At 43.6% G+C, this 15,513-nt stretch overlaps 1 protein-coding gene across 8 annotated transcripts in view; it reads right to left on the reverse strand.

The window, feature by feature from the left end:
* Window positions 1–8,123, reverse strand: part of ints8 (integrator complex subunit 8) — a 122,773-nt gene extending 114,650 nt beyond the window's left edge. For 2 of the 8 annotated variants that reach the window (XM_069921819.1, XM_069921817.1), the window contains exon 1: window positions 6,342–6,440. Coding sequence is in view for 1 of the 8 variants with exons in the window: in XM_069921821.1 (XP_069777922.1) it covers window positions 6,922–7,014 (93 nt within the window). In the remaining 7 variants the exon portion in view is untranslated. The other 6 variants (XM_069921820.1, XM_069921818.1, XR_011352401.1 and 3 more) reach the window with 5 other exon arrangements.
* Window positions 8,124–15,513: the final 7,390 nt, after the last annotated feature.

Consider the following 15,513-nt stretch of genomic DNA (forward strand, 5'->3'; position numbering starts at 1 on the left):
AAGATTTATAACAAATATGTATATCAAACTGCAAGAAAAGGAGAATGAGGAAACAAATGGTAAAACTAAACAAAAATGGGAACAAGATTTAAATATAAAGATAAAAAAGGAAACATGGGAGAAATTATGTTCTGGAACGATGAGAAATACAATAAATACGAGGCTGCGTATGATACAATATAATTGGTTACACAGACTATACATTACACCGCAAAAGTTAAATAAATGGGACCCAACAGTATCTGATAGATGTTTTCGATGTAAAAAAGAAAGGGGAACAACAATTCATGCAATCTGGACATGTGAGAGAGTAGAAAATTTTTGGGATGATCTCAGTCAGATATTAAATAAAATAACAGAAAACAATATACCAAAGAATCCAGAGATCTTTCTCCTAAGTAACATAAAAAATAAAGAATTTGGAATTGACTTGGAAGATGCACAAAAAAGATTTGTCAAGATAGCCCTAGCCGTAGCAAAAAAATGTATTATGTCAACCTGGAAATTGGAAGATAATTTGAAAATACAACAATGGTATATAGAAATGAATACATGTATTCCATTAGAAAAAATAACATATAGTTTAAGAAATAATATTGAAATATTTGAACAAGTATGGGAGCCTTACATTAAATACAATAGCGAAAACCTACCGGGAACAAACATTACCTAAGTTGATGGAAGGAGAAGAAAAGAAAAGAATGGATTCAGTAGAATTTCTGGTGTATTTTTGTTGAATGACAACATTGTCTGACTGAATTAATGCAACCTAGATTGTATACCTAAAATGGATGAGAGGTGGGGGGTGGGGGGGTGGCTTGGGAGGAGGGAGGGGGGGGAGAAAAAGTCACTGTAAATGTGTGGAAAAGAAAAAGTGTATATCATGGCTATTGTGATTTAAGGTGTGAAAAATAAAAAATTTAAAAAAAACTTAATGATTTTAAGAAGATCCCGCACTTCCTCTTTCCTAATCTCAATATGGTCCAGCACTCAAGCTTGTTGTATTATGACCTCACCTTGACCAAGGTCCTCTTCTCTGATGAAAGTGTTCATTTAGGACCTATCCAACCTCCTCCACCTCCAGGTACATTGCCATCTTTATCCTTAAGCAGTTCTACCATCAGTCTGCTGTCTTTCACGTATGCACAGAATGCTTTGGTGTTCTCCTTAATTCTACTTACTAAGGACTTTGCATGCGCCCCACCCCCCCCTTCTCGAGCTCTTCCAAGTCCTTTCTTGTTCCTTCTTGGCAACCATACAATTCTCCTGAGCCATTCCTAAATCTAATCCAGTGGTTCTCAACTTCTCTTTTTCACTCACATACTATTTTTAAGTATTCCCTATGCCATCAGTGCTATGTGATTAATAAGGGATTACTTAAGGTGGGAAGGAAATGTTGAGAATCACTGTTCTAGATCCAATTGTTACTGAAATATTTTGCTTAAGAAAAATTGTCATTGGCCCATTTCCTTTGGAGTTATGAAACTGTGCACATAACAAGTCAATTAGATACGATTAAAACAGTGGTTTTCAAACTTTTTATTTCCACCCACATACCACCTTAAGCAATCCCTTACTAATCACAGAGCACTGATGGTGTAGGGAATACTTAGAAGTAGTATGTGAGTGAAAAAGAAAGGTTGAGAACCACTGATCTAATGTATAGTTCCTTATTCTTCTTAACTAGCTGCCTTACCTGTTTGTCAACCATGGTTCCTGTTTCTTACCATCATTTTTCCTGTCTCAGTGGAAGAAACCAGAATCTTAGACAAGTGGTCCCAAACATCATCCACATTACTTCTGTGCTTTCTTCCGAACATCTGTTCCCAATTTACTCTATTTCCTGCCTCATCCCATCATAATTAGCACTTCACCAATTGAACACTTTACCATTTTGTCTGTTTTTATCCTTGTCCACAGCGATGCTGAAGCTCAGGGACTATCACCAAAATGCTCCCCCACCGAGTGGTCTGCTGCCTGACCAGGTTCATTACCCAGTACTAGATCTAGCATAGCCTCTCCTCTAGTCGGCTGGTTCACATATGGTGTCAGGAATCCTTCTTGGAAACACCTGACAAATTCTGCCCTATCTCTCCCTCTTGCAGTCAGGAAGTGCCAATCAATATCCCCCCCCCACCCCCACTTCAGCTCCTGCTCCCAATCAATATTTGGAAAGTTGGTCTCCCTTAAAAATAACCCTGTTATTTCTGCATAATTCCAAAATTTGCCTACTTATCTGTTGCTCAGTTTCCTGAGGGATCCAGTAAAGTGATTGCTCCCTTCCTTTTTCTGGCTTCCACCCATAATGACTCAGTAGACACTCCCTCTACAGCATCATCCCTTTCTACAGCCATGATGTCTGTACATCTATACCTCAGTACCTACATCAGCCAATCGTGTCCTTCTGACAGCCAAGTCTCCGTAATGACCACATCGCAATTCCATGACCCAATCCATGCTCCAAGTTCATCTCCTTTAATTCCTAATATTCCTTGCATTTCAAACCCTCCAACTGACAATATTTATGCTTTCTCCCCTGCCTGCCCTTCCTCACAAACCCATATACCTATCACATCGCCTCTTAAATGCAATTATCTGCTTCCACCACCATCCATGCACCTACCAATCTGTTTAAAAATTTGCCCTATGCCTCCCCTGAAATTTCCCCTTCGCCCTCCTTCTATCTTCAACTACCTTAAACACATCCTCCAGTAAGTGAATATTTAGACTGGGAAAGAGATTCTGAGTTTCTATCCTATCTATGCCACTCATAGTTTAATAAATTATCAGATTTTCCCTCAACCTTGCTCAAAGAAAATAATCTTCCAATCTCTTCCTGTACCTCATGCCCTGTAGTTCAGACAGCATCCTACTAAATCTCTCCTGTATCCTTTTCAAAATCTCCACAGCTACCCCGTAATGGGTGATCCAAATTACAAAATGTATTCCATGTTCAGACTAATCAAAATTTTATGTTGCTCCAACATGACTTCCTTATTCTTATATTCATACACTGACCACATGTGCCTTATCCCTTCTTTGCCATCCCACCTACTTGTCTGGCCACTTTTAAGAAGTCCCAGATACCTCTGCAGGTTAAGAGTCCTGCCTTTAACTGTATGTATTTCCCCTTGCAACACCTCACACTTGTCTGGATTAAACTCCATCTGTCATTTCTCTGCCCATTTATACTCAGTTGAATTCTTTGATAAAACTTTACACTGACCACATCTCCACCAATATTTGTGACATCTCCATACTTACTAACCCACCCATCTACTCTTTCCATCCTAAATATATGCATCATAACCACAGGGATCACAACACAGAACATCAACAGCTAGTATAAGACCATCCCATCACTACCCTCTGTCTTCTATGGGCAAGTGAATTCAAATCTAATCAATACATACATCTGTATCTTCTGGATCTGCCTACCATGAAGGACCTTGTCAAATATGTTATTAAAATCCACGTAGACAACAACCTTTACCAAGTGTCATTTTATGAGTGGCTTTGTTTAAATAATGGTGTTGAATTTAAAATATAAAATAGAAGAAAAGCAGTTGTGCTAGAATTTCATAAAATTACTAATTGTAGAATTTGCTATTGATGTACAGATTGCTGTTGTGTGATCAGAAACAGGTGTGCTTGCTGATAATTTATGCTACTCAATTAGTCCCTTTTTTCCCCACCCCACAGACTTTTTTCAATATACCACTAATTTATTCATATGGCACCAACTTAAGTTTATTTTCAGTAAACCTTCATTGAATTATTTGCAGGACACAATCCAAGAATTGCAGATGAACAGCATAATGAAATTCAAATAAACTGCGCATAATTCATGGCATTTTAATATAGCATATCAATATTTTACTGGGTTTGAGTTGCAAGGAGAGACTGGAACGAAAGTGTGAAGGAGGTTGAAGAATGACCTGACAAGAGATATACAAAATCATGGAAGGCACCATTAGAGAAAATGGTCAGTCTTTTTACCAGGGAAGTAAAGTCTAAAACTAGAGGGCATAAGTTTAAAGTGAGATGGAAAGATTTAATGGGGATCAGAGGTGAATTTTTTCCCCATCTCAGAAGGTAGTAGGTATATCAATCAAGCTGCTAGAGGATGTAGTAATGGTAGGTACAATTAAAAAGTATGGAATACATTTGGACAGGTAACTGACAGAAAAAGGTTTAGAGTGATATGGTTAAAATGCAGACACACAGGATTACCACCTTGTTCAACAAGGATGAGTTGAGCCTTGAGGCCTTTATGACTATGCAAGACCTTTACATACGTATGTTGTAAATTAATCCACTGTCGATTTCAGGCAGTCATTAGGAACATGAACTCTAACCAACAAGGCAACACTAACTGCGCATTGGACTTCATATCCTAAACTGATACACAATCTATTTGTTTCACATATATTTCACAAATAGCTAGTAAAAAATTCAGTCTCCAAACGAGGCCTGTGTCAAGGACCAAGACTTAAGCACATAAACAGTGAATGTACTTGTACTATTGTTTTGTAGAATAAAAACAACACAATTTCTTTAAAAAAAATTGTATCATAATCCTCAGGGCACTGAAAAATCCTGATCACAGACGATCAATTCTTAATTACATATTATTTGTTGAAACTCCTCTTCATCGTCAGAGGTGTTACTGGCATCAGTTTCCCTATTAAGGCCTTTAGTTAAAAAAAAGTTTGTGTGGCGGCTCACCACCACAAGGCAGGCGAACCGGCCCCGCTTGTAAGCCATGTGGCGGGGCAGCCGGCCAAAATGGTACCATCGAGGGTTTCCCTTCCTTCCAGCTCGGGGCTCAGAAACCCACGCTTGGGGACCACGTGACGCCTGGATGATGTCAGCGCCCTCCAGCGAGGTTCTCAGCCAGGTCCGGACTGGGAGTATAAGTGCAGCCCAGCAGCCTGCCACAAACTAGTCCGCTCACTGAGTTCAACCTGTCTGGTTGTGTATGTCATTGCAGGAGCAGTGTAGCCGCTGCTACAATTGGTGACCCTGACTAGTTAAAACGTCTTTGAACCCATCATGAGCAAGCCTGGGATCAGCGCTATAGCTGTGAAACTGCCTGAATTCTGGGTTCAGGAGCCGGAGACCTGGTTTATCCACGTGGAGGCCTAGTTTCACCTCCGCCAGATTTCATCCAACACGACCAAATTCTACCATGTGGTCGCTGCCCTGGACCAGGCCACCACCAGATGAGTGCTGCACCTTGTTCAGCACCCACCCACCCACCGAGGACAAGTAAGAGAGTGCTCACCGGGTCCCTCGGACTATCCATACACCAGCGTGCTGCTCGGGTGCTGCACCTCAATGCCCTGGGGGATAGGACCCTGATGGAACAGATGCTCGCGCTCATGGGTGAGCACACCAACTGCTCACTTTTCGAGCACATCTACCTCGAACATATGCCCGGGGACATCCGCCTGCTGCTGGTTCAGGAGAGCTTCACTGACCCAAGGAAGGTCGCCCAGAAGGCCCAAGAGCTATGGCTCGCATGATTCTCGGAAGGCTCAGTGGTCCAGCAGGTCACGAGGCACAGGCACAACCACGCCAAGCCTGCCCCTCGTGCTGTGGTAGAGCACCCAGCCCTTGCAGGGGCCCCCTAGAAGATAACCAATGCCACAGCATCTGCTTCAGGCCTCTGCTTCTACCACCAGCTCTGGGGAGCCAAGGCTTGGAAGTGTCATCAGCCCTGCTCGTTCCAGGGAAATGACCAGGCTGGCCGCTGTTAATTGCTACAACAGCTGGCCAAGGACACAACCTTCTCTACCTGCAGGACTCGGTCAGCAGCTGATGGTTCATCGTTGATACTGAAGCCCAGATAAGCATCATACTAGCCACAGCCATCGAATCCAGGAACCAACCTCGTGGACCTCCCCTCCATGCGATCAACGCAACGGCAATCCGGACTTACGGAGACAAGACACTTCCAGATCAGCCAACAGAATTTCGCATGGAGGTTCACTGTCTCGTCCCTCCCAACTGCCATCCTGGGTGCAGACTTCCTCCTCGCACACGGGCTTCTGGTGGACATTCGAGGTAGGCACCTGGTGGACGAGCGTACCTTCCAGGCTGTTCACCTCGACGCCTTCGGCTCAGAGTAACTGCGGATGGCCACGATCAGCATGCCCAGAGACAAGTTCCAGCAGATCCTGGACGAGTTCCCGACACTCCTCAAGCCACAGTTCTCCGCTGCCTCGCCACACCATGGGGTGTTCCACCACATCCCCACCCAGGGCCCGCCGGTTCATGCCAAAGCACGCCGGTTCCCACCTGACAAGCTCCAGGTAGCAAAGGAGGAGTTTTCGCACCTGTTGGAGCTGGGGATCATTCGGCAGTCCGACAGCCTGTGGGCCTCGCCGTTCCACCTGGTCCCGAAAGCCTCCGGCGGCTGGCGTCCCTGCGGAGACAATCGATGGCTCAACGAGACAACCGTTCCTGACCGTTACCCCATCCCTCACATCCAGGACTTTTCGGCCAACCTGCACGATGTGAGGTTCTTCTCTAAGGTTGACCTGGTGCGCGGATATCACCAGATCCTGGTGCACCCTGAGGACATACCCAAGATGGCCATCATCACCCCCTTTGGCCTGAGAGGTCATGCAGTTCCTGGGCCATAACATCACAGCCAAAGGAGCCACGCCCACCACTGCGAAGGTTGCCATCATCAGAGTTCCCACGCCTGAACAGCCTCAGGGCACACTTGGACTCCTTCAAACCCCCACCGCCACCCAGGCATGGCACCACATGGCACTCACGTTCCTGGCGAGCTGCTTTCCGCAGAATTCGTTTTCGTTCGGCGGGGCCAGACCGCGGCACCGTACGAGGGGATATACAGCATTCCGACTCGACGTCCATGTTGGACTTGGGCGGCAGGCATGAGCTGTTTACCATGGACAGGCTGAAGCCAGCGAACCTCAATCCCTCCAAGGCCGTGGTCGATGCCCAGCCCAAGAACCGAGGCCGTCCGGCAAAAAAGGACATTGCCGCCGGTTCTGGGGGGGGTGGGGGGTGGCTGTGTGACAGCTCATCATGTGGCAGGCGAACCAGCCCTGCTCGTAAGCCACGCGGCGGGCAGCCGGCCAAAATGGCGCTGTCGGGTGTTTCCCTTCTTTCCAGCTCGGGGCTTAGAAACCCACGCTTGGGGACCACGTGACACCCGGGTGACATCAGCGCCCTCCAGTGAGGTTCTCAGCCAGGTCCGAGGCTGGGAGAATAAGTGCAGCCCAGCAGCCTGCCATAAATTAGTCTGCTCACTGAGCTCAACCCATCTGGTTGCGTGTGTTATTGCAGGAGTAGAGTAGCCGCCTTCTTTTGAAAATCAGGATCTGCTGGTGGAAGTCAGCAGGTCAAGCAAAGCTTCAGTGGGAGCGAAAAAGAAATGCAGCTTGAATCACTGCGGAGCGAACGAGTTCACCGAAGTGCTTTGAAAGAGCTGCTCATTGATCCATATCAGATCGGTATGAGAAAGGAGCAGCGATGTTGACAGCAGGACATCCATTCTCATCCCAATGGAGAAAGGCGCATGGTCCGAGGCGCCGGCCGTTTATTTGGACGACAGGGGGAAATCCCCACTGAGCAGCGCCTCGTCACAACTCCCTCGGCAACGAAACACGGCGTGGGGAAAACACTCACCAAAACATCGACCACTTCACGGACAAACAAAGCCGTGGGCTGCGTTCCCCGCCGCCATGTTCCTCACCCGAGCCATTACTATCGGGGTCACGCAAACACTTCCGTGTCACCGCAGATCGAAGCCTGCGTGAGGGCGGGCGTCACGATCCTAGGGGCGTCGACGGCGCCTCAGGGCCCTCTAGCGGCGGAATGTTTTCACAGCGCCTGCAGACGCCGGTGGGAGCAAAGCCATCCAAGGAGGAATCCTTTACTTTTTGGTGGAGATGTAAGGTTCCTAACACGGGGCATGGGTTTAAATGTGTAAGCGAACAGAACGGAAACCAGCATGGATGCATTTTCTATCTAAATTCATTCACGGTCTAGAAATATGATCAATTATTTCAGCATCACCCCTGCCAAGTGGTGACATTGGCCTAAGAGGTGCTTGCAGAGACGGCTCCAGCAACTCCACGGGTTCTGATGCAGACGATAACTGTCCTTCTGCGGGGGGTGGGGGTGGGGGTGGGGGTGGGGGTGGGCTGGAATATAAGTTGGGGAGGGGGGGTTGGGCGGGACTATGAGCTGGGGGGGGTTGGGCGGGACTATGAGCTGGGGGGGGGTTGGGCGGGACTATGAGCTGGGGGGGTTGGGCGGGACTATGAGCTGGGGGGGGTTGGGCGGGACTATGAGCTGGGGGGGGTTGGGCGGGACTATGAGCTGGGGGGGGGTTGGGCGGGACTATGAGCTGGGGGGGGGTTGGGCGGGACTGAGCTGGGGGGGGGTTGGGCGGGACTATGAGCTGGGGGGGGTTGGGCGGGACTATGAGCTGGGGGGGGGGTTGGGCGGGACTATGAGCTGGGGGGGGTTGGGCGGGACTATGAGCTGGGGGGGGTTGGGCGGGACTATGAGCTGGGGGGGGTTGGGCGGGACTATGAGCTGGGGGGGGTTGGGCGGGACTATGAGCTGGGGGGGGTTGGGCGGGACTATGAGCTGGGGGGGGTTGGGCGGGACTATGAGCTGGGGGGGGTTGGGCGGGACTATGAGCTGGGGGGGGGGTTGGGCGGGACTATGAGCTGGGGGGGGTTGGGCGGGACTATGAGCTGGAGAGTGTGGAGATCCTTTGACAATCCTCAAGTTCACTTGAGCACAAGCTAATGCAAACAGCAATCATGTTTATCATTTGAAGCTCATGGCTAATGCAGACTCAAAAAGTGTAACTATTCAAGTCACCTTTCATACTATGCTCATACAGTAAAAATGAGATAGCGTTTCTCCAGGAGCACAGAGCATATTGACATAAATACAAGTTAGAATAGAAGCTAAACACGTAAAATATTAAAATATGAAGATATATCTAGTAAAAAATACACTATCCTCATATGTTCTGGGAATTCAGGAACCTGATGACTTGGGAGAATAAACTGTTGCCCAATCTAGGGCCCGAGTGCTGCAGTACTTCCTACCAGATGGCAGAAGGGAGAACAATTTATGTGAGTCCTTCACAATGCTTTTCACCTCCATAGAGTGTTGTAGATGTCCTTCAGAGTAGGAAGAGCCCCCAAAGATCTTTTCTGGTGACTTCACTATCCTCTGCAGGATCTTGTGGTACAGCTTCCAAAGCAGGCGGTGATGAAGTTGCACGGGATGCTCTCAATAGAATGTGAGAATGGAGGGTGGGAGATGAATTTTCCTCAGCCTTTGCAGGAAGTAGAGGTACTGCTGGGCTTTCTTGGCTATGGAGCTGGTATTAAGGGACCAAGTGAGATTCTCCACGTGCACTCCAAGGAACTTTATATCCTTGACAACCTCAATGGTGGAGCCTTCAATGGCCAGTGGAGTCTGGGCCCTCCTGAGGTCAGCAACCTGTATCTAACATTCAGATACAGGTTGTTGGCTCTGCACTAGTCCATTAGCAATTGAACTTCATCTCTGTATGGTGACTCCTTACTAATAAGGCCCACCACGATTGTGACATCCGTGAACTTGATGGAGGAAACAGAAAAAAGACCATGAACTTGATGGAGAAAACAGAAAAAAGACCATGAACGATGGAGAAAACAGAAAAAAGACCAGAAACTGAACCTTATTATTCAAAATGGAAAATATTACTTGAAACCTTCTTTCAAGATTCAGATTTATTGTCAGAGTACATACATCACATCACGTACATCTTTGGAGGAAACAGTAAAGCAGATGTAAATGACATAGATTCAGAAAAAAAAACCTGATGAATAATTAAGACCAGAGCACACAGAGTCCATGGAATAGTAGCGAGATGGAAGTACGGACCTCTACTCAATCATCCACGCTCGCCACCTGTGGTGGACTGGCCACATTACCCATATGGAGGATGGCCGATTGCCCAAAGATGTCCTCTCCAGTGGGCTACTAGATGCTCCCCTCCCTGTTGGCTGTCCACGTCTTCGCTACGAAGATGTAATCAAGCGTGATCTCCAGTCATTTCATGTCAACCATACTGACTGGGAGGACTTTGCAAAAAATTTGCACTGTGTGGCGTTCGCGATTTGCAGTGGCACATCACAATGTACCAACAACTACAAAAAGTTCTGTGAGGGCAGAAGAGCTACAAGGCACTGTGTTCATCTTCACTTGCGAAGGAATGGGCCATGATGATGGATAGCTAATAGCTGCAAAGCCTTGATTTGATGCTGCATTTTGCCTACTTAAATACAATTCTGGTCACCGTGTTAAGGACAGAGTAAGTGCAATACCATAAATAAAAATGTATACATAACAAGAAAGGATGAACAAATTTAAACAGACACTGTAGTTTACACAAAAAAGCTTGAGAAACTCAACAAGTCACAGTGTTTTAAGGTAACAAAGATTCATAACCAATGTTTCAGCCCTGAGTCCTTCGTAAGGAAAAAGCCAAATCCTGGGGGAGGAGTACTGATCCACAGGTAAGAGGTCATAGGTGGATAAGGGTGGGAGGGCACAAGTGAAAAAAACTGGGAAGTGATAGATCTCTAAATGGAGAGGGAAGCGTGGAAAGTTGGAGGAAGGAGATGGAGGGATGGGAAATAGAGGGAGTCAGGGGAGGGGCCTAATGGAAACTGGAGAAGTCATTGTTAATGCCATCTGGTTGGAGAGTGCCCAGGCGGAACATGAGATGTTGCTCCTCCAATTTGTGGGTGGCCTTGGTTTGGCAGTGCATGAAGCTGTGATCAGACTTGTTGGCATAGCAATGAGGTGCACAATTGAAATGCTTGGTCCTGGGAGTTCCCTGCCATTGTCGCAGACAGAGCTATGGTGCTCAGTGAAAAGATCTCCCAGTTTGTGACCAGTCCCTGAAGTATTTTCTTTAAATTCATTTTCTTGTCTGGCCCAATTTGATCTTGTTCTTCCATAACTGCTGGCATTGTATTTCGTTCCAATAGTGGTAGAGTTGACATTAATGATGAATTGCATTTGTGATTGTTTTTCTTTTATTCACAAAATATAGTTTAGTTTCATCAAGAGTAAATTTACAGTCAATTATTGTCATAATTAGCTAAACCTAAAATCCTTTTAGAATGAGTTCTGGTTTTGTAACCAGAATATAAACAAATTCAGGACATTAGTGGATAATGTACATTTAATTTAAATAAAATTGTAGCTGAATAGCCATAACCTGAAAATTTATGTTTCATTCTATGTCAACAGTGATAATTAATATGGTGTATTGTGTATGATCAGGATACAGCTCTGAAAAGAAAGGAACAGTGACATTTCATTGATGTTCAAGAAATACAAGCATTTTATTGTGTAGAAAAAAAGAATTACATTTATATTTACAATCCAAAAGAACCACTTTTGTTTGAAAACTTGTCACGGCATAACTGTCACATAGATTATTAATTACTTCACAAACAATACAAATTATGGCACAATCTTGGTGATGGTCAGTTTGTTTGTTCTAATATGGTGAAAACCATGGTGTTCCTCAGCAAACTTCTTTTACAGTTCAGAATGCACAAAATTCACCATGAGAACTGCCCTGCAAATGATACTGGCCTGGGAAGAGTTCATATTGTTAATAATGTGAAGGGACAGATTGTGCAATTCATATTAATTTGAAATTGTGTTTGTGCTTCACCAATGAAGTTTTCACATGTACAAAATAAGCAATTCTAATGAAACAGCAAGAGACTTTTCTAAGCAGGATTTCAGTTCAAATGACAGATAATTCTAATTATGTAACTTTGAATTCAGATTGGTAACCCAAATATCTGCTCTTTTGCACTAGATAGTAAATCAGAAATACTTTTCTGAATTTAAATAAAACTCGTATTTTGATATTTACTTTTAAAAGGAAGATTGTGTGTTTATTTCTGTGCAGTTCACATAATTGTAACGTAGACATTTTCACAAGAATTGAAACTTGAAAATATGAAATGGTTTTAAAATTGTTAGAGATACAATTACTTGTATGTTTAAGTTAGGAAATGTAGCAATGGAAGAAACATAAAATATTTGAATATAAAAATAAGTCATAGAATCCTGTAGATACACAGGAGACTGCATACACTGAAATGTGGTGTAAAAAAAATACTGCCGGGGGAAAGCAGGTTGAGCAGTGTCTATGGGCGGGGGGGGGGGGGGGGGGAAGGAAGGTCAACATTTGGGGTTAATACTCAGCATCAGGACTTGTAATACTGACATTCCCCCTCAGCTCACTGAGTTTCTCCAGCAGTTGTTTTTTGCTAAAGAATCCTGTGGCACTTGTTGCATGATTCTTTTAAGTATTTTTGGAATGGGTCACCATTCTTTTCAACCATTGGTTGGGGTTTAGTTGACTTTATTTCTGGAACTTGTTATTAAGTTTATTGCACCCATTACAATGGGTAAGAGGCCTGATGAATGAAGTGAATCGGTGGGTAGGAGGGAAAGAGCACAGAAGAAAAGGATGAAAATGAAACAGCAGTATTTCTTATTATGATCTGTTTACAATTGGCAGCAATGCACAAGAGCAATGTTTTAGCTCAGAGGCCAAAATGATGGGTTATTATTCACAGATCTCAGGAGCAGACCAGAACATGGATAGAGAAGTGAGGAGGGGTGGGGGGTGTGGTGGTTATTAATTGCTCCTTTGCAATGCTGTATTGTCAGAAGCCCCCTTGTTGGGTTGAATGAAGTAATGATACAGCGCCACCTGCCGGTTAAATGCCTGTACTGCATGATGATTCATGAAAGTGGATTTATAAATAACAAGTAAAACAAAAATCTGCAGACTGGTTGAAGTAAAAAAACACAAAGCTGGAGAAACATAGCAAGTCCTTTATATAGCAAAGGTAAAAATACATAACTGACGTTTCGGACTCAAGGTATGGGAAAATGTCAGTAGGCATCCGAACAAATTTTGTCTTTTCCATTTAATACAGTGGATTTGTTGGAAATTAGCCTTTTACAGTGAACTACAGGGCTTCCATTAATTAAATACTTGTTGCAGCTTTTGTGATAGTTTATTCTATAGCCAGCTGAAAAAGGAGGCAGATTACTCTGGACCCTACTGCAATTTTTGATTTTGTTTTGGGGACATTTGGCAAAGTTTGCATTTATTACCCATCTCCTTGAGAAGTCAGAGTGGCTTTTTAAAATTCTTTTTAGCTGGTTCACAAAAAGAACACAAGGCCAATTCTCAATGAAATTGAAAGTTGTATAAGAATTCAATCCAGTCAAGTATAACAGATAATCTTTCCTAAAGTACTCAAATGAACTATTCAGTTCAAGCTGCCTGGTGATCATTTCACAAAAATGTTGAAAGGAGATTTGCAAAAAATGTTCTTGAATGTGCTTTGGATAACAGATGATCAAAGTGGGGGATCAAACAAGTAAATAAAATATTCCAAATATTTTTCATCACTACTGCTACCTTACATTCTATTAACTAGAAAAATAATATTACCTTTGTTGCCTTGATGACTACATTTCATTTGTCCAATTACTGTGTTCAATAAAGGAATTCAGGTATCCACTTTTATATCTCAGAAATATTCCTTCAGTGCTATAATATCTTATCATGATAAGGCCTTGCATTCCTGTTAGTATACCTCAGTAATAGTGTATCAAATAATCAGGCTGCGAGAGCACCATGCATTGCCCACTGATTGTAACAAAACACGATTACAATAACATTCATTCTAAATTCGACACAGAAGACATGCATGCACAAAATAAATACATTGCAAAGAAATATTTAAACTACTATCGTACAAAAATAATTTAGCATTACAAAGAGAACATTACTCATTTTGATCTTCTGAGAAACATGGGCTTTAAATGCACATCAGCACAATTTAACAGTGAATTACAACGTGTTTGTAAGTCATGAGTGACTCACTGTGGAAATTAATGTTTGCATTTTTATGTTAATATGCCTTCTGTAATGGTGCAGAGCACAACGGCAACTTGACAATTGCTTTACTCATCATCAAGAAAGGAACTTAAATGTCAAAATTAATGACATCCGGACACCTAATACTGGCTGAAACAGTTTGCATTGCACCAATTTTTCTGAAAAGGATTTAAAATTATTAAATCAGTCATCTTGACATCATTCTTCTGAACAACAATTGATATTTGACTACTTCCTGACTCTATTACAACCAAAAAGTGAACTCTATGGTAATTTTATACCTTGTTTAATTATTACTGTTGGGAATTCATCATACCAGTGAGACTGTGAATGATTCATTATAAAGCTTAGGTAAATTCAGAAAGGAATTTACTTGCATGACTGGCTGCAAGCTTCAGAATACAGTGCACACAGAATAGAGAATGACGTTAACCCTGCTCTTTTGCTCATTCTCATGGCTATTTCAAAATAGCTTACGAAACTAGATCACAATCCCTTTTATTGATTGATTTTTAGCATATAAAGGTGAGAGGAAGTGGAAATTGGCAGCAAAAGTCATGAGTTTTATATGAGTGCAGGAAGCAACTTAAAAACACTGTCATCAATTACCAGAACAACAGAGGAGGGAGGAAGCCCGAGTCGAACTGAAAAGGCAAGTCTGGGATGTTTCCACAGCTGGACCTTTAATATGGAGAAACTGAGTGGGTTAAAGGAGAAGTTCTTCAATCAGGCTAATAAGTGAGATGGTGCAATGAAATTAGTTGGGCCTCAGTTTGACAAGGAAGGCCACTGGGTCATTTTGGTGTGGAATGGAGCTGGAAAGAAATTATATGGTAAAGTTGACCAGGATGTAAATGGGACCAGAGGAGAAAGGATGGAATTAATGTGGGAAGAAATGTTCAGTGGGGCAAGAGCAGCAGTAAATAATAACTCCACCTGGACAAGTAGTGGTTGTGGATCTTGAGTAGGAGTTGGAAGAGGGCTGTATGAGGCTGAGCGACCAAAAGGCTGAAGACTATGGTGGAAATATCTGACAAGGAAACCAGGTTCATAACTTTGTGGGGGAAATGCCCTCATGTTCGATGAGAAGGTGTCCGAAAATGAATGTTTGGTCCATTTGCCAAACTACAATTGCATCCCCCTCATTGGTGGGTATGATAATATCTGAGTTGATCATTAGTCAATGGTAGCATATGTTTAGGAGGGGATGGGTGAGGGTGAGTAAGGGAAGTGTAAGTGTTAACTTGGTCACTGCCGTTAACAACAAATAGGTCCAGCGAGGTAAGGTGTTGAAAGGGGATTATTCTGATCAAGGGTCCTCCACCTGAAACATTAATCTTGCTTTACTTTCCACAGATGCTGAGTGTTCAGATAATTTTGTGTTTTTAATCCCAAGATTTACAACATCAACAGTTTTTGATTCTCACTTCCTTTTGATTATTTAAATAAACATCTGAAAAGGAGATCACTAAATAACCTTGCCAACGATTTCTCATTTAGGATTTTCAAAA

This window comes from Narcine bancroftii, chromosome 2 (assembly GCF_036971445.1).
Source record: "Narcine bancroftii isolate sNarBan1 chromosome 2, sNarBan1.hap1, whole genome shotgun sequence".
Taxonomy (NCBI): Eukaryota; Metazoa; Chordata; class Chondrichthyes; order Torpediniformes; family Narcinidae; genus Narcine; species Narcine bancroftii.